We start from the raw sequence: 20,288 nt of genomic DNA on the forward strand, positions 1-20,288 counted from the left end.
AGAGAGAGAGAGAGAGAGAGAGAGAGAGAGAGAGAGAGAGAGAGAGAGAGAGAGAGAGAGAGAGAGAGAGAGAGAGAGAGGAGAGAGAGAGAGAGAGAGAGAGAGAGAGAGAGAGAGAGAGAGAGAGAGAGAGAGAGAGAGAGAGAGAGAGAGAGAGGAAGCGAGCACGGCAGCAGCAGCACGACCCACGGAACACACACGACAGACGGACCGGACGGACGGACGGACCGTGCCTCGGCGCACGGGCGACTTCGCATCACACACCGCCGCGCGCGCGACTTCACTTCCTCTCTCGCGTCCTTCCCTCCGCTCGTCAGTTCCCCTGCGGATCCCACGCTGCTGGCACAGCGGGCACGGGCACGGGCACGAAGCGACTACGCACGTAAGTATGTATACATACGCGCGCGCGCTCACGCTCGCGGGTCGCGGGAAGCCTGATGCCTGCCCTCCTCCTCTCCTCGCGCGCACGCACACGTCGGATTCGGAAGAGAGAAAGGGTGGGAGGGTGGGAGAAAGACAGTGCTCGCGGTTTCTCGGAAACAGAAACGGGCGAGAGAAACGCGCTGGGAACAGTGGGAACGTCGAGTAATGTCGTATGGTACGCTTATGTATGTACACACGTATGCGCTAACGTTGCGCCGCCACGGCCCGCTCCGTGTCAGAGAAACGAAACAATAATCAGCTGATTCGGCAGCTGGATCTACTCCGCGGGGTAGAGCGGCGGGCGGCGAGAGACGGGGCTGACCGCGATCGGGGACGGATCGGAAAGCGACATGAGCCGATGAGCGCCGCATGCCGCATCTTGTCCGCGATCATTTTGCATGGTTATGAGGATTGGATGGTCGACGATCTCCCTCTTCCTTCGCGAATGTTTGTTCTTACCGGAGGGAGAGAAAGAACACCGAACTTCCATTATTTCTCCTCTTTCTTAAATAATAGAGACTATTATAGAGAGAGATTGTGCCATTGATACCTACAAAATAATCCTTATAAGGAAAATTTTTCTTTCTTTTGCTTTCTCTGCTTCCTTTTTCTTTTTTTTAGATCGATTTGATTTAATTATAATCTCCCCTCCTTTTTCTCCAGCTCAAGGTATAAATGTTTAAGAAAAACTTGAATAAAATAACGGATAATTAAATATCGATTTTGAATTACTTCATTTTAACACTAGAATTACTGGAGATTAATCTATATTTATTTCTACCGGAGAAATCTTAGAAAAAAAGAGAAAAAAATTAATAAAATTAATTATCTACGTAACTTCAATAAAAATCAGGGAAAACTTTAGAAATTAAGTTTTAAAAATGACTAATAAATTATTTAAAAATGTCAAACGGGTCATTTTGACCCTCCTTGGTATTTCTCGTGTTAATAGCAATTTACTTCGGATTCTATATTCGCATTCAAATATATCTTTAATCTAATGAGAGTTCAAGAAAATCGGTTTTAATTAACATGAATAATTGAGTATTGCATTTTCAATTATCAGATTGGATTTTATTCTTATGGTAAATAATTTTAGTAAATTTTATTTTACATTTCACGCCTTTATGCTTTTGAAATACGCGTCGATTACTATAGTCGATGGCGATGTTGAAACTATAGCTTTATGTCAAATCTGGAAATGAAATTTCGCATTATTACAATATATTGCTATATCTACACACGCGTACGGTTATTGTGTGAGAAATTTACTTGTAAAAGTAAATTTAATTACTTTATTGGAACGATTAAAATCTGCTTCGATCAGAAACGCCATATGATAGGAATCACAAAAAATAAAAAAATCTACATTAAAGATGTGCGTGTATACATATACATACACCACACACACACGCGCGCGCACACACACACACACACACACACACACACACACACAATAATATATATATATGTAATGTAATATACACTGGGTTCCAAAAATTTGAGATTATTAATTGAAAATGTCTACTATATGAAATAAAACCCAACTTATATATTATAATTTAACATTTTTTATTTTATTTATTGTTTTATAATAAAATAAAAAATATAATAAAGTGTTTTCAAGCTCTACAAGAATATATTTTTTACAAATAAAAAGAGTATTAACACTTTTTTCGCCAAGGTAACCACTTTTGTAGAACTACTTTTTTTTACTAATCTAGATATAAGCTACAAGTTTATTAATTTTTTCTGAAGAACGGAAGACTTCCAATTTCCAAAATAATCCACAGCTCAGTTTTGGAAAGAAAGACTTTATAACCATAGTCTAATTTTCTTGAAATTAAATATTATACTAACCACAACTGTGCCAAATATAATGCCTATTTACTTTTAAATTAATTAAGAAAAAATATTGAGAAAGGCATTGGACTTTCAGTATCTCACTGGAATATTTTTAAATTTTAAGGAGGGTCCACATTATCGAGCCAAACCGCGAACCGAGTCCCGAACCGAATCTCGAGCAGAACTTGCAGACGAACCTCAAATCGAACTCCATCGCGAACCGCGAACATGAGTTAAAATTTTTTCAAGTTAAATCTCGTATTGAAATTTATAATAAAATTTATATAAATTTTTAATACATGTATGCAAAATGCATATTTATATTTACAATCGTATTTTTTAACATTGCAATATATATATTATAAATTTATTGCGTATTTATCACAGGTTTAGAGTATGTTTATGCAATATTAATTTTAAATTTTGTTTTATGGTTTAAAAAGGAATTAAGTTTTGAATACAGAAAAATAATAAAAGCACATATACATATATTCACTCACCCCTTTTCCTGTTTCCATACTTTTTTTATTTTTGCTTTTTCTCTTTGCAGAGATGCCAATAATGTCGTCATCTTTTTGTCACTATCACATGTCACTATCACATTCGAGTTCTTTACTTATTTCTTCTTATAAAAAAAGTATGAAAACAGGAAAAGACGACTAAATATGTGTATACATATGCGTGCTTTTATTATTTTCTTGTATTCAAAGCTTAATTCCTTTTCAAACCATAAAACTATATATTTAGAGTGGTACCAACTATATTTAATATTGCATAAACACATACTCTAAATCTATGATAAATACGCAATAAATTTATAATATATATTGCAACGTTAAAAATACGATTGTAAATATAAATATGCATTTTTTTAATTGTTATAATGTTCGGGATTTTTAGCGTCCCGTATATAATAATCTTTTCTGCTCATAATCACTAATTAATTTTAAACATTTTTTTATCAGACCATTCCATTTTGTCTATCAGTAGACGTGTAGACTGCACATACGTGGATAGAATCAAATACAGCGACTGGGCAATTACTCACGTTTTCTTTCATCGTTCATTTTTTGTTTTTTTGTCATTATTTGTCTAGCTCGAAGCTTAACTACCAGTCTACCACCCGACAAAGCGTATAATCTGATCATAAAAAGCATCTTTTGATGTTTCGTCGAAATACCGACTTTTGGTGGGACACTGCGAGCCAAACCGCGTATCATCAAAATCCTTGCAGATTCGTGGGGTGAGTACGCGATGGTTCGCACTGATGTTCGATTCGAGGTTCGCGAGCCTCGCGCGAGCCCGTCGGCTCGACAATGTGGACGCATGATCGGCTCGCGACGAAGTTCGGCTCGCGGTTCGGCTCGATAATGTGGACGCATGATCGGTTCGCGGCGAAGTTCGGCTCGCGGTTCTGCTCGATAATGTGGACCCTCCTTTATATGATATCAAACTTTTGGTCAGCACTATATTACACGTTCAAACCGTTTAACAATCGAGGCGAGGCCATAGCGAAACAATTATTGCGATCGATTCTGATACGCAAATCGATTCACGCGCCTGGCGAAGTAAAACATCGAAATTTGCTGTCTCGAATGATCATTTGATAGCCATTAGAGCAATTCGGCAACTAATAATACGTAGACAAGGAGTGTACGACAATGATCCGCGAAGTAAATAAGTTAAAAAGCGAAAATAAAACGATCGTTGTGGTAATGTCTACGCATAATCGTCGCGATGACGTGTCGAGAATTATGCGCGCGGCGTAAACATCGCTAACAGCAAAGTACAGCGAAGCAACATTGGAACGAGCCTATACGAAAGTACGAAGTGACGCAAGTGACACAGCGACAAAACACGGATGCTCGATCGCTCGATGACGCTGATAACGGACGGATGATGACGGATCTCCGTGAAGTTGGCCGCCCATCGCGAGAACGTCAGCTGACTTCAGGCTGATCAGGTGATCGCCGCATCGCCGCTGACCGGCTGACGCGCGCGACTTCGCGTTCGAAAAGGATTGCTGCGCACTCTGCAAAACTACTCCACGCTCAATATATTATTATTTCATAGTAAGTAAAAGTCCCCTTTATGGAACACCTGGGTAATCGTGTCCCTCACATGGAACAGTATTAAATAAATTAAAATAAAAAATAATTATGATGAGCTTTGATGAATATAAAAATTTTATCAATATTTACAAGTATTATTGCTTTAAAAAAATGTGCAATAATATTGTTTTGTAATAATTAGTATTAACAAAAAATACTTGATTGTGTCTGTCTCGAAAACCGTGCGAATCGGTGATCATTCTAATCGTAGGAGCTGATTTCTTACTCATTAAGAGTTTCAACTATTTTTATACATTTAAATGGTTTTGAATATCCGGAAATAGCTTAACTTGTAGCTCTTGGTTCATAGAATCGAATTATTTCATGTGTTTTTTTACATGAAACAGTTTTTTATAAAATAAACTACTGTTCCATAACGGATACATGAAATTAGTTGTAGTCCGTATTTATGGAACGATCCGGAGAGGTGTTCCAAGTCCACGTACCTAGCCTCTAAGGCATGTACCGTTTTATGAAACGCATGTTGCAAACAATCATTTGTCGCATTACAATCTGTTTTAAAAAAGTTTGTGTTAGTTCAATCGTTATATAAAGGCTTTTAATACGATAATTAAGTGGCATTTTTATCACGAACACAAGTAAGTATGCATACGTATATATCAATCTTTACTTTGGAGTCAAAATGCAAAACTAACCTACAAATTTTAGTAATCATAGGCAAGATCACTTTAATAAAAATATTTTCTGAATTTTATGTTACAGAGAATTACTTAAATAGTTTCAGAATGCCAGCCAAAGCTAAGAAAAAAGAGAATGCTACAAAAAATAAGAAGAAGAAAGAAACATTGAGTACAGTTAAAATTAAAGGAGTGGTCAAGAAAGTAGAAAAGAGCAAGAAGAAAAAAGGATGGAAGAAGGAGAAAAGAAAACAGTACTCTCATGAATCACTAGAGAAGGCTCTGCAAGCAGTTAACAAGGGCATGTCATACAGGAAAGCTGCAGAAATGTTTGGCGTACCGCCAACTTCTCTTCATAGGACTGTGAAAAATCCTCATAAATTAAAATCAAAAAGTAGTCCCTCTACAGTTCTACCTGCAAATATAGAACAAGATATTATTAACTGGATCTTGTATCGAGCAGAAAGAGGAAACCCAGCTACGAAAACTGAGTTGTTAGATTCTGTGCAAAATTATATACAACTAGAAGGGACAAAAACTCCCTTTAATAATGATAGGCCAGGACGACACTGGTACGAGAAATTCAGGAAACGACATCCTGAAATAACTCTCAGGACACCTCAGCATTTGAGTATGATTTGGGCTTCTGTTACTGAAGAGGATATAAGAGGCTGGTTTGAAGAAATTGGATCGCACTTGAAGAACAAAAATCTATTAAGCATTCATGCATCAAGAGTCTTCAACTGTGACGAAACAAACATACAATTTGTACCAAAATCTGATAAGGTCTTAACAGAAACAGGAGCAAGGAATTCATATAAAATATTTGATGGCTGTGAAAAAGAAAGCCTTACTGCTTTGTTTATGTACAGCGCTGATGGTACGCGAGCTCCTCCAATGATCATGTTCAAGTACAAAGAAGTTGTACCATCAAATATTTTAAAAAAGTGCCCAGTAGGTTGGGGTATAGGAAATTCAGAGAATAGATGGATGACTACCGAAACATTTTATGAATACATAACTAATGTTTTTTATCCTTGGTTAGTAAAGAAGAATATTGAGTTCCCCATTATTGTTTATCTTGATGGTCATTCGTCGCATGTCACCATCCCTTTGGTATCATTTTGTAAAGAAAGGCAAATAGAGCTTATCGCTCTATTCCCTAACGCAACCCACATTATGCAGCCTCTGGACATCGCTCTTTTTCATCCTTTTAAAGATTTGTGGCGCAAAACCGTAATGAAATGGAAGGTTGAAAATAAAATTTCAAAGCTGAAGAAGGAACATATTCCTGTAGTATTGGAAGAAGCTTTAAATTCATTCGATAATGAGAAACAAATCATTCAGAACGGATTTAAAGCAACTGGCTTAATGCCTTTTAATCCTAATGCCATTGAGTATAACGTTTTACACAAAAAGAAAAAAACTAAGAAAAAGGATCAAGTAGATCAACAATTACAAAACCAGAAAAGTGACTGCCAAGAAACTGAATCTATGAAACAACATCTACTTACCTTTGAGAAAAATCTATCTGATGATGTACTCCAAACTTTCAAAGAGGCAGAGGCTAGCGGCAAATGGGATCAAGGCATTGAGAAGTTAGCTTTATTTCAGTATTGGCTTGACATAAAGAAGGCTGCGAGTGGTACATAAAAATCATTTTTCTAATTTTCTGTTTCTGTAATTTTTAACTGAACTTTTTAGAAGTTTAACTATTTACAATTAGATCAATTTTTTATAATAATTTTTTGCCATAATCAATTTAATTATTTTATGATTTTTATTATTCTGATTTATTATAACTAATCAATTTATCTCTTTTTATACGTATAGATAATGTTGTGAAAGTGCGTCCTACAATTAAGAAAATTGAGAACCTGTCAAATCATAAAATAATTTTAGTATCACCCTGTGAGTGATAGTCTGACTGATAATCCTGTGAATGACAGTATTTTGAATGTAAACAATGATGTGATAGTTATAGAATTAGAGAGTAGCATTCACGACGATGAACTCCATGCTTTTGTGAAAGACAGCAAGTTAGATCATATGGTTGTAGACGTAAACTGTACAAATGAGCATATTAGTAATACTTCAAGCGATTCATTGTTACATGATAGTATTGATAATAGCGTATCAGATGTATTCTCACTCGCAAACTTAAAAAATTTGACACATGAAAACTTAAGCAATGAAAAATCTGAACAAGGTTTGTACAATTAAATTTCAACCTATTTATGTCTTTATCTGACTTTTATTTTCTATTCATAAATTTATTATATTTCAGAAAATTTGCCAGAAATCATACAAAATGTTTATGAAGTGATCAGCGAAGGATCAAATCACTGTGAAAAGATGGTCAATGAGGAAGTAACTACCAGGCCTACGGGTGACATGCCCAAAGAAGCCTTGCAAAAAAAGGTTGAATGTCTTCCTAAAATGTTAAGCGAAGGATCAGATCATTGTGAAAAGATGGTTGTTGAGGAAGTAGCCACCAGGTCTGCGAGTAGCAATTCCAAAGAATCCTTGCCAAAAGATGTTGAATGTCTTTCTAGCATATTAAGCGAAGGATCAGAACATTGTGAAAAGCTGGTTGACGAGGAAGTAATCACCAGGCCTACAGGTGACAGGTCCAAAGAAGCCTTACAAGAAAATGTTCAATGTCATTCTAAAATCTTAAGCAAAGAATCAGGACATTGTGAAATCAGTAAAGAAAACAATGAATCTCTTTCAAATTCAGGTTGGTTATTTCGATTTGATTTTAAGTAAAGTGTAATAAATTTATATTTATATTTACATATTTTTCAGATAATAACGCTGATCAGAACAAAAGCTTTGCTAAAGCTTTTACATTGCCTACTGAATACTTGCCCAAGAAAAAGAGAATTAAATTAGAAGCTACTGGAAAACATAAATTACCTTCAGTTGGAACCTCTGAAGAATGGTGGAAAGTTCAGATGGAGAAGGAACAGCAGAAAAAAATTAAGCAGGAAAAGAGTGAAAAAAGAAAGTTACTACAAGAGCAAAAGAAAAAATTAGCAGAAGAGAAGCGAAAGTTACAAGAAGAAATGAAAGCGATTCAAAAAAAGATTAAAAATGAAATCTAACAAAGAATGTTTGATCACAAGTATTATTAAAAGTATTATTACTTACATTATTTATGATAAATATGCTCATTTGTTAAGTATATGTTGTGAGAAATATTTTATTGCGAGTTGTAAACTGTAATATTTTAGAATTTTAAAATAAAAGCTAAAAACGCTAATTTATTATATCTATTTATTTAACTTTTAAAGGTTATTATTACTATTATTATTATTATTAAACTATTAAAAATCATTTCGCATGCTAAAAAGTTATTTTGTGATGTTTTTGTGCGAGTTAATCATTTATAACGAGAAATATTTGAGCGTTCCAAAAAGGGGACATCGATTATGGAACGGGGGGACAAGCTATAAAAATAGTGTTCCAACAGACGTACAGGTTCTTGCTTTAGTATTTTATTTATAATAATTCGAATTTTTAATGAATTTTAATTTTCCAAAGTTTAATTTCATCTTTGAACACCAGCCTATCGATCAAAACTCAAAATATTTATATATGAACTCTTATAATAATGTTATTCAATCAATAATCTATAACCTCTACAAAAGTGTTCCATAAAGGGGACTTTTACCTTAATATATTAATTTATATTATAAATTATTATTTATTTAACATTATATTATATATATATATATATATATATACACATTAATATATATATAATAAATTATTTAATACCCCAGATAGTACGCATGTCCAAAATCGAGATAATGTGATGTCTACAAGGCGTCTTAATAACGTCTTTAAGACGTTTTATGTCCCGATTTTAGACATGCTGTCCTGGATCCCAGACAACCAAGTCGAAAGCAGATCTTGCCAAGTATCGATCTGCTACAAAATTTTGTCAGCGGAAAGACTACCAGATTTGATGCTGGTTCTGATACATCACATATGATATCGGCAGAACACCAACAGAAGAATATAACAGAGTCTGCTAATATAATCCAAACAGCAAATTATTTAACAGATCCTTCAAGAACCGTCCAGGCTCTACGCGCGCGGTTTCTGCTGCTAATCTACTTACATTATCTGTCAGTAGCCTCTGCCTGCGCAGTTTCTGCAGCCAATCTGCTGTCTGATTATGTTAGCAGACTCTGGTGGCATAAGCATAAGATATTTATTATTTAATATAAAATTAAATTACTCGACGCGTGTTTGTCGTGCGTAGAATGACACAATATGAAGGTCTGACATCAATTTTTTTAGGAACGATATACGAGAAAACGGTGCGGGTGAGGAGAACGAGAACGCCTTTCTAACGCGGCACCGAGCGCATTTTTTTCTGTCTTGCATGCATCAATGATCACAAGATGTTTGCCGTGACCTGCTTTAATTTTATCGCGATTACGCTGACATGTAATGCTGCTACCGTGGTCGCGCGTCCGAACATCTTACTGATCATCGTCGATGATCTAAGAACTACTTTAGGATGCTATGGGGACGTCAACGCGTACACGCCGAATATAGATGCCCTAGCCGAGGACAGCGTTGTCTTCACCGAGGCATTCGCCCAGGTCTTTACTTCTCGCATAATTTTGACCTTCCGACGGACCCTTTCGAGCGTTTCATCTTTTCTTATTTGGATCTATATAAAGCTGATCAATGATCGTTTTGCAGCAAGCGTTATGCGCGCCCAGTAGAAACTCTTTTCTGACAAGTAGAAGACCGGACACCCTTCGGCTTTACGATTTTTACAACTATTGGCGCGACGAGGCGGGCAATTATACCACGTTGCCAGAGCACCTAAAAAACAATGGATACACCACGATGTCCATAGGGAAGGTGTTTCATCCAGGTAGAGAAGTTACGTGGTACAGGTCTTTCCCTCCTCTGCCACACTTATTATATATACCACGTATTTGACGCTGAATATGTTGATCAGGGCGATTTTGACCGAACTCCGCCTGATTTATGTCCATTCTTCTATCAATGTAGATTAACTTTAATCATGGTTTAACTTACATCTTTTTCTAGTTCTAAGAATTAAAAAATATCTGTATTGATAGAAGTGGATATTAATTCGCTTGATTAATTCAATTGGTAGAATTGCTTACAGTAAAATTTCTAATTGCATTCCCGTTGTCCTTGATATCTGATCTTTGTTACTACAATTTTGTTAAACAACAAAATTAATGACTTTATTTGTAACAAAATAGTAACAAAATGGTAACGATATGGATATTACTTGATCGACGATTAAATTAATTGGAGTTCGGTCGAATTTAAGTTAGCCTTCGCTTCACCAAGAATCGCGTTTCTTGTTTCGGCTCACGAATCAAACACTAGCATTTATACAGGCATAAGTTCTAACGGATCCGATGACAGTCCCTATTCGTGGACCGAGAAGCCTTTCCATCCGTATACAGATCGGTACAAGAATGCTCCGGTCTGTAGGACAACTTCGCAATCGGAGGCGGCAACAAATCTCGTAACGCGCAATATCTTTTTTATGTTGCCGCCTACATGGAACGTACCTCTGATGTATCACATTTACAGATATGTCCGGTACGCGTTTCAACCATGCCGAACAAAACGTTACCCGATGTTGAGACATTACGAGAGGCGAGAAAATTCATACATAAGCACAGGAAAGACTCCGATCCTTTCTTTCTGGCTGTTGGCTTTCAGAAACCTCACGTACCACTGAAGTATCCTAAACGCTATCTAAGTACAGTTTCAGCTTCTATTATATAACAAAATCAGAAATAACATTATATTTAAGAGAGCGATCTCTTTTCAATAAATTTGATATCATTTTAGTATTCAGTAATATTTTCTATAATCGTAAAATATAAAAGAAAACAGATGAATAATCGTATGATGAATAATGTAAAGTAGATATAATAATGTCATAGAAAAAAAACAGGTGAATAATGTAAAGCTTGCATTATAAACAATCTGCAGAATATCATCCTATATGGAAGTTCAAAGTGCCCAAACCGTACCTGTGGCCGGAAAATGTAAACAACGTTGCATATAATCCTTGGACCGATCTCCGATGGCGAAAGGATGTAGCAAGATTAAAATTGAAATTTCCCTGGGAAAGGATACCAGGTATATCGCGCAATTGATATGTTTATTTCATATTTAAACATATATATGAATCTCTACATTTTTTGCTTCTCATCGATTGTCATTACTATTTTCAGAAAAATTCGCTAAGCAAATTATTCAATCGTACTACGCAGCCGTATCTTACATCGATAATATAATCGGCAAGCTTATACATCAGCTATACGTCTCAACGATCCGAGAAAATACTATTGTAATATTAACATCCGATCATGGTATGTTTATCTAGACAGTACGTATGTCTAAAAGACGCCATAAAGATGTCTTTTAGACATGCATACTGCCTGGGTCAATCAATGAAATAAAATATACATAGAGTAATGTATGTGTTACATTATTTTTTTTTTATATAGTTAATTGATATATTAAATAAATAGGTTGGGCACTTGGAGAACATGCTGTCTGGTCTAAATATAGCAATTTTGACGTTGCCGTGCATGTACCTTTGATAATATCAATTCCAACGGTTACGTCTGATACCGATAATTACAGCGCTATACCTACAGATCATACAAGATATAATGCGCAATTTACAAACAATGGTAAAATGGAAAATAAAATCAATTCGAAATACATGATATATTAGATGTCGAAATGTTTCGAATATAGTTACAGAATACGTAAGGAAATATAAAGAAAATCTTTCCGGAGTATATATTCAACGAGGACGTAATAAATCTACCGGGAACAGTGCGTTACATCTCAAAAAACACTGTCGAGTTACAGAAGCTACTGTGGAGCTCGTCGATATATTTCCGACAGTCGCGGATCTAGCGGGTGTTCCCATACCAATATGTCAAATTAACGATACAGACGACAATCGGTTGCATTCGAGAAATGTTCTTATTTCTCGAAAAAAAACGCTCGATCTTTGTGGCGAGGGTATCACACTCTTACCACTTATAAAAAGTACCTTGGAATGTCAAGTAAGGCATACTTTTTATTGCATTGTTAATTATACATTTTATACAAAATAAAAGTTCTCCATTCTTATATATAATCTGTCCCTCGTGCAATTTGCAAATATTCAGACCATACCTTGGAAAAAGGCAGCATTCAGTCAGTATCCAAGACCAGGTATTCAACCTACGCTCCGTCCTAACAGCGACAAGCCACGTTTGAAAGAAATAAATATAATGGGCTATAGTTTGAAGACCAGTGATTATCGTTACACCGCGTGGGTACCATTCGCATATGAGACATGCAAACCAGATTGGGACATTATTATCGCGGAGGAATTATATGATCACAGAATTGACAGGGCGGAAGATTTTAACGTAGAGGCCTCGCCGAAAATGTTAAAAACAAAAGAATATCTCAGAGCGTTGCTAAAGGATGGATGGAGAAATGCTCTTCCAAAATATCAAAATCATAACACAACATCCTGATATTACAATGCAATGAACAATATGTAGCGTTATATCTATATTTTAAATACTTGAGAGAATTCTGTCTGCGCGTATATATATATAGTATATGTAATTAATAAATTATATAATCATATATTAAAATTGAACAGAAATGCGTGCTAATAGTCAATCATAACTTATGTTACGTCAGAACCCCGAAATTTAGGTACATTGGTTCGACGGATAGCGAAGGATAGGCTATCCGAGGGAGGGGGTAAAGGAAGACGTAACGAGATCTCTATGGTATCTCGGGTTCACGCTGGAAGGGCGCGTGCCTCGAGTCGAATGCACTTTCCGGGAAAACTCTAGTCGTGGGTCAACGTCCAGAAGGGACGCTATTACGCCTACTGAGAGTTTTCGTGCACTCGCGGTCCTGTTTTCGGTCAAGGATAATATCCCTATTACCGGGGATCGGACCTTGTGCGATTTAGAGAGGTAGTGAGGGGTGAGGTCTTATTTATAAATAAATAAACATTGAGTTTATTTTAATCAAATAATTGGAACATTTATTGTAAAAGGAATAGACAAATATTATTACAAATTAAAGAATCATTATTGTATATAATAATACGTGGAAATGTGGTGTGTGTGTGTGTGTGGATTGACATTCGTCCTGGTACAAATTCGGAAGATGGGGGAGAATTTTTATAAAGATCGATATTCTGCTCGTCAACGATACATTTGGTGAGTAGATTGCAAAGAATAAGTGTTGACTATGTATGCGTGAATATATAAAACGAGGGTTCAAACATTAATTTAATAACATAGTTATCGGAATAAAATATTTAAATTTATTCTAGAGAAATAGTTAGTTATAAATTCATGATTACGTAAGGGGCAATTATTACGATACAATGGTTGATTAGCGATTAGTTATAAATTTATACATTCATATACTATTTCTATAGTAGGGGATAGGGAACGCGGGGAGGATTCCTCGAGTACTTCGATACTCGAGTCGGAAAAGGAGGGAGAGGGTGATCTGTCGCGATAGAGGGTGGTGGAACTAAAGGGGGAAGGAGTTCCGCCGAAAGGAACAGGGGAGAAGTTGCAGGGTGATCTCTCCCGGAACTCCGCAAGTTCCTCGGAAGGAACTGGAGAGTAGGAAGGTTCAAAAAAGGGGGGGAAGATTCTGGGGTATCGGGGAACACCCGATACGCAAGGGAACAACAGGCAGATGAGGGAGATCGGGAAGAGGGAGAATCGGGGATAGCGAGTTCGATATGCGGAGACTGTTCGCGTGTTAAAAAGGAGGCTAGGAGCTGTTGCTCCACTATGCGGGCGCGCCTGTTCCGAAATAGCCGATTGCGGATAGTTATCCCCAAGGACTTGCGGCGGTGAATTTTCGACTTCACTAAAATTTTTTTATGATTTTGAATTCGAAAAAAAAGAAGGAGTTTTAAAGACGGTTTTATATAAATATATAAATATATATACGTGTTCTCATGTATGGTATTCACACATATATATATGTATACTGTAGGGATGTATATAGATAACCGAGCGGGTATCTCAGGCTTACTGTTGACGGCTGTGATTGGGGAATCTCTGAGGTGACTGCGCCGGATTCTCCCGGAGGTAGGTTCGGCTCGGTTCTGTGATGTGTCTTGACGCGCACAGAATCGACTCGCGACGCGACAGGAATTTAGTTTCACTTGAGGAATACAACTGGATGATAGTTGACAAGTACGGCTGGTAAATATAATTTTAAGACGTCTCGGACTGGATCAGAAGTGAGTTCAAGTGCGCAAAGTCGCGATTTTTATACAAAATTAAGGAGGCGGGATTATGTTTTAATCCGATTTGATTGGGTAGAGTTCTCTTCTGATCGTGACGTATGTTTCAATTTTCCGCCTATCCCGTGGTGACTTTCCCCAAAAATCGTCGTTGCCTATGAGCAATTTTTAATTAGCGGCTATTCATTGGCGAGTACGTTATCATCTTGCCCTTTGACAGTCCCTTCCAGAGTCTTAATTTTATCAATCGCCGCGAGCCGTGGGTCTTAAGTCAAATCTGCGTTTCACGGAAAAGCGTGAGATTAGCCCTTCCGTGACCCGAGAGGTCACCCAGATCCTTATGGCGTTTTTAATTTATTGCGCCCTTTGCCATGAAATTTCGTGATAATTGAAATTTCGTGCTTCATTTCGTAGAATTAGATGGGATGTGACAAACAAGTCTATAATTTGCCTATTTTATTAGGTTCGAGTCTTCTGGAAGGTTTCGTCATTTACCATTTAATGAGCGATGACAGTTGGAATGCATCCGCTTCGTCAATTGATAGCCGCTATTTTATGGTTTCCGTCTGTTTTGTGTGATGAGATGAGTGATTCCACGAAAGAAGGAAATCGTGGAGTCAACAGGACGTAACACTTACTTACGATAAGAAAATGTAATTTTTTAGGATATTTACTATCAATGTATATGTCTATCAAAAATGTTTGGAAAATACTATGCCTGCGTTCGTTTTCTTCCACTGGGAACATATACTATATTAAACATTTATAATATACGTAACGTACCCTATATATTTTTAGTATAGTACATGCTCCCAGTGGGAGAAATTGGGAGAAAACGAACGCAGGGTATATACACCTAATAACTAACTAATGAAAAACAAGAAGCAATCTAACAATAGATTAATAAACTGCAAAATGTAGATTTTTTTTAAGTGACTTATGTAAAGCCTCGCTACATGTGAAGATCTTGCAATACATGCAAACTATATGGGTTTTTTTTCTAATATCCCTCTTACCCTTATATAAAGTAAAGCCTCGCTATGTAAATGTTTGGTGATGTGCATCTTCACAAATGCATTTGATCTTATATTATTCTGAATTGTATATATTGTATAGTAAAATTTTGAAAGTGTAAACGCGTAACTTGTTTACACAGATTTGATTATATACTTAAATATAATTGTTGGACCTTGGCGAGAGATTATACTTGTGTAGGAGATTCGAAGGATGAGATGCTTGTAGAATAAGAACTCTTTATTAAGAACGTTATATGTAACCGCGCTCTTGTTCGACTGACTCTCTCGACCGGGGAAGAGAAGACAAGGTAGCATACAAAAAAATAAAGAAACATCGGCATCGGCCAGCGCATGGCAACCACAACGGCCGCTCTTACATAGAAACGCTTACATAGGAACGCTTACATAGGAACGCCTACATAGAAGCACGACTAACTGCTCCAATACTCCCACCGTTTGAGTGCTTCGCTACAAGGGAAACCATACCCAAACTTTCACGCAAGATTTCAAAGCGCTTTTTCGGCAGCGCTTTTGTTAATATATCGGCGCGTTGCGATTCCGTTGAAATGTACTCAACCCTTATCATCCCTTCCTCAACTTGTTCTCGAATGTAATGGTGTCGGACGTCAATGTGTTTAGTTCTACTATGAAATTCCGGGTTCTTTACCAAGCGTATAGCTCCTTGATTGTCAACATAAAGTACTGTAGGTTCTACGCATTGACACCCGACATCATTTAGTAATCTTCTCAGCCACGATGCTTCTTTTGCAGCCGCCGCTGCTGCAATGTATTCCGATTGCGTTGTACTCAGTGAGACTGACTTCTGACGGTGTGAGGACCACGTAATTGCACCGTTAGCTAGAATAAATGCGTATCCGGTTGTTGATCTTCGTGTACCAACATCACTCGCATAGTCGGCATCGGAAAAACCCGTGAGTTGAGAACCGTTCTCGCTACTACAATACTGAATACCAAAATCTATTGTTCCGACTAAGTAGGAAAATATTCGCTTTACAGCCTGCCAGTGACTATTATTATGGCTGCTTAGGTATCTACTAACATTATTTACTGCATATGCAATATCTGGACGTGATACACTGGCTAAAAATATAAGAGAGCCTACAGCTTCACGATATGGAACATTAATTAGTTTTTCTCCATCTGACTCGACTGGCGCTAAGATTGCATGTGGATCCATCGGAACACTGATCGCTTTTGCTTCGCTCATGCGAAATTTCTCGACAATCTTCTTAGCATACAACGTTTGGTGAATAATTAACGATTTACTTATTCTATCGCGATCTATCTGTAACCCTACAAAGTTACGAGCATTGTCGAGCGTTATCTCGAACGACTTATTAAGCACATTCACAACAGAGTCTATTGTTTCTTGTTCTTTCGCTGCAATAAGTCCGTCATCTACGAATAGCGCAAGATAGACAACCAGATCACCGATATTACCGCGAAACACACATGCATCCGCCTCGGACTCCTTAAAATTAAAGCACTTTAGAAAAGTCTTAAACTTTCGGTTCCAACACCGTGGTGCTTGCTTAAGACCATATAAGGCTTTTAGCAATTTACAGACCACATCACTATACACGTTTTTTCTCTCGATGTCATCAAGGTCGAGCCCCTCCGGAACCTGCATATAGACGTCTTCCTCCAATTCCCCGTAGAGGAAAGCAGTTCGTACATCAAACTGGATGAGCTCCAAGTCCTCTTGTGCTACCACGGCTAACAGTGCTCGAATCGAGTCATACCTGACAACGGGTGAAAACGTGTCAGTATAGTCCAGTCCTTCTTGCTGGAGGAAACCTCTAGCACACAGACGTGCCTTATATCGTTGAATCTCTCCTTTCTTGTCCTGCTGTATCTTGAAAATCCATTTCGAGTCGATGACCTTCTGTTGTGCAGTTTTAGGTATGATCACCCAGGTTTGATTCTTCTGGTGTGATTTCATTTCATCTTTGATGGCTTCTATCCACTTGTCGGCGTCTGGACCAGTTACTGCGTCTTTGAAGGTTGTCGGTACGCTGTACTCCACTAGATTTACTTGATATCGGGCAGGTGTTTTTAGATTTTGTCTGTTTCTCAGCGTTGACGTTCTGACAGCTGGCCCTGGATCTTCTGGTGCCTTTGCTCCCCGCTGGATCACTGGATTAACAGCTTCAACAGGCTTATGAGCTGGCTCTTTCACCTCATTGTTGTCGTCAGTGACACTTTCCACCTCATCATTTTCGTCATTGACATCTTCCACCTCTTCATCGTCGTCAGTGACAGGCAGGATCATTTCAATTTGCTTTGATGAGCTCTCCGTCTTTTTATCGTTGATTGACTTCTCATTGAACTCGACGTCTCTTGATACGGAAATACGCTTCGTAGTTGGATCATATAAGCGATAATTGGCGGATTCACCATCGTACCCGACGAGAATTGTTTTCTTCGCTCGAGCGTCAAATTTCTTGGTAAATTGATCCGGCACGTGTACGAAAGCTTCCGAGCCGAAGATTCTGACGTGACTGAGATTAGGCTTCTTTCCGACCCATACTTCATACGGCGTTGCAGTCTTGCGAATACTGGCCGACTGAGTTCGATTTAGTAAGTACACCGCCGCGTTTACTGCTTCGGCCCAGAGAGTTAATGGGAGATTGGCCGCCTGAAGCATTGTTCGTGCACATTCTACGATGGTTCGATTGTCGCGTTCCGACCGGCCGTTTTGCTGAGGCGTATACGGCGCCGTCTTCTCTAAACGAATACCGCGAGATGCTAGATATTCACTCATCTGACGATTACAATACTCTCGCCCGTTGTCCGAACGTAGTGTTTTGATAGGTCGACCGAACTTATTTTCGACCAACTTCGCGTATTCTTTGAATTTTTCTGTCACATCCGATTTGTGACGCAGAAAAAAGACATGACGGAAACCCGACGCATCGTCTTTAAATGTTACGAAAAATCTTGAACCACGTAGAGATGGAACTGACATGGGCCCGCACACGTCTGTATGAACGAACTCACCGGGAACGCTGTCTCGTTTTTTCTCACTCTTGTCGAATTTCAGGCGATGCGACTTGCCCAACTTGCACGACTCACAGAAGAACTCACTTGTATCATCGAGTTTTATACCACCGATCAGACCCTTTTGTGTCATTTCGCGCAAGGTACGTCCGTTGACATGGCCCAGCCGCTCATGCCATAATTTTAAACTTGTCGAAGACACGTTCACTTCTCCGACGCTTTGAGATTTCACTCTAAAAACGAGCCGGTATATTTTATTCTGTTGCATGACTCCGATTGCCATTGTCTCACCCTTTCTCTTGATTTCTACTCTTCGTTCTTTGAAACTGACCTCGAAACCTTTACTGGTACACACGCCAACCGAGAACAGGTTTCTTCGTATTCCCGGTACATGCAGAACATCTTCTAGTGTAGCTTCGCTCCATACACCGTTCACGCACTTCTCCACCTTGATCGATCCTACGCCGATAACGTCGCATTCTCCTTCATCGCCCAGCATTATCGTCTCTCCTGCGGTCGGTCGATAACTCACGAACCAATCGCGTCGGTGGGTAATATGCCTCGATGCCCCGCTGTCGGTAAGCCAGACTTCTTTAACATCTAGGCAGAGCAGTTTCTTCTCTTCAACATACTCTTCTCGGGCTTCTTGACTTTCTTCGGAGGTCACAACAAATGCACAATCCTTTGACTGACTGCCACTGTTTTCCTCTTTGTCCTTTTTCTTCCTGCACTCACGAGCGAAATGTCCCTTACCACCACAATTGTAGCACTCAATGTCTTTTCTTGATCGCCCTGGTTTGCGATCGTTCTTCTCACTTGTCTTCTTTACGTCGTTCTTTTCACCCGTTTTCTTCATTTTTCCACGAATCTTCATTGCTGCGAAGGCACTAGTTGCTTCGTCCTCTACACTCAGCCTATTTTCCTCTCTGATGAGTCTTTCTTGAAGATTCTCAAGTGTTTGATTCTGCGGGTCGACGCTGTCCCACGCTGTTTGGAACATACTGAACTTTGGTGTTAGCCCCGCGAGTATTTTGGCCATTACAGTAACGTCAGACACATTTTCGCCAACGTCTGCAAGTTGCAACGCCAAGTTTTGGACCTTCGCGATATGTTGCACGACAGAATCCGCTGTGGCCATTCTGTATTCGTGGAATTTTTGCGTTAGCAACAATCTATTTGAAGCTGACTTCTGCTCGTGTACTCTGCAGAGTTTGTCCCACATTTCTTTCGAGGACGAGCAGGATAACAAACACTCTAACTGAGCGTATTCTAGTGCCGATGAAATCAGAAACATGGCTCTCGCGTCGTCCTTCACCCAGGCTTTCGCTGCAGCACTCGTGATGTCCTCTGGTTTTACTCTTGTACCGATTACTACATCATCGATCCCACTCGCGACGAATACCGATTTTAGTTGAAACTTCCAGCCCTGAAAGTTTGAGCCGTCGAACTTCGTGACGTGCTTTGTAGATATTTCACTCGCCATGACTATCTCTCCTTCGATTCGCGACGAAGAAATCTCTCGACTCGCGACAAACGAACTACGGCTTTCGCGACACACACGGACCGCGCGTTTTCTTACAAGCTCTCAGCTTTCCTTCCACACGATTATTCGGCTGGGCCCATAACCTGTTGGACCTTGGCGAGAGATTATACTTGTGTAGGAGATTCGAAGGATGAGATGCTTGTAGAATAAGAACTCTTTATTAAGAACGTTATATGTAACCGCGCTCTTGTTCGACTGACTCTCTCGACCGGGGAAGAGAAGACAAGGTAGCATACAAAAAAATAAAGAAACATCGGCATCGGCCAGCGCATGGCAACCACAACGGCCGCTCTTACATAGAAACGCTTACATAGGAACGCTTACATAGGAACGCCTACATAGAAGCACGACTAACTGCTCCAATAATAA

At 38.6% G+C, this 20,288-nt stretch overlaps 2 protein-coding genes across 7 annotated transcripts; both read left to right on the plus strand.

The window, feature by feature from the left end:
* The first annotated feature begins 146 nt into the window (after window positions 1-146).
* Ids (iduronate 2-sulfatase) lies at window positions 147-13,320 on the plus strand. Of its 6 annotated transcripts, none has more exons than XM_077421253.1 (10): window positions 147-382; window positions 9,551-9,636; window positions 9,740-9,917; window positions 10,420-10,550; window positions 10,619-10,790; window positions 11,027-11,176; window positions 11,272-11,409; window positions 11,572-11,736; window positions 11,804-12,120; window positions 12,226-13,320. In XM_077421253.1, exons 3-10 carry the CDS (start codon window positions 9,890-9,892, stop codon window positions 12,580-12,582), a joined length of 1,458 nt encoding a protein of 485 aa, XP_077277379.1. In that variant the 5' UTR covers window positions 147-382; window positions 9,551-9,636; window positions 9,740-9,889; the 3' UTR covers window positions 12,583-13,320. The 6 variants fall into 6 exon arrangements, with proteins under 6 accessions (XP_077277379.1, XP_077277382.1, XP_077277380.1 ...); XM_077421252.1 differs by lacking the exon at window positions 147-382 and adding an exon at window positions 1,138-4,340 and having other exon boundaries at window positions 9,329-9,636; window positions 11,810-12,120; XM_077421250.1 differs by lacking the exon at window positions 147-382 and adding an exon at window positions 1,142-4,340 and having other exon boundaries at window positions 9,329-9,636.
* LOC143905696 (uncharacterized) lies at window positions 7,067-9,335 on the plus strand. The gene is made up of 3 exons (XM_077421258.1): window positions 7,067-7,226; window positions 7,305-7,757; window positions 7,826-9,335. The coding sequence occupies exons 1-3, from the start codon at window positions 7,067-7,069 to the stop codon at window positions 8,122-8,124; spliced, it is 912 nt and encodes a 303-aa protein (XP_077277384.1). The 3' UTR covers window positions 8,125-9,335.
* Window positions 13,321-20,288: the final 6,968 nt, after the last annotated feature.

The sequence above is a fragment of the Temnothorax americanus genome, unplaced genomic scaffold (genome assembly GCF_048541705.1).
Source record: "Temnothorax americanus isolate GAGA-0224 unplaced genomic scaffold, ASM4854170v1 Scaffold66, whole genome shotgun sequence".
Classification (NCBI taxonomy): Eukaryota; Metazoa; Arthropoda; class Insecta; order Hymenoptera; family Formicidae; genus Temnothorax; species Temnothorax americanus.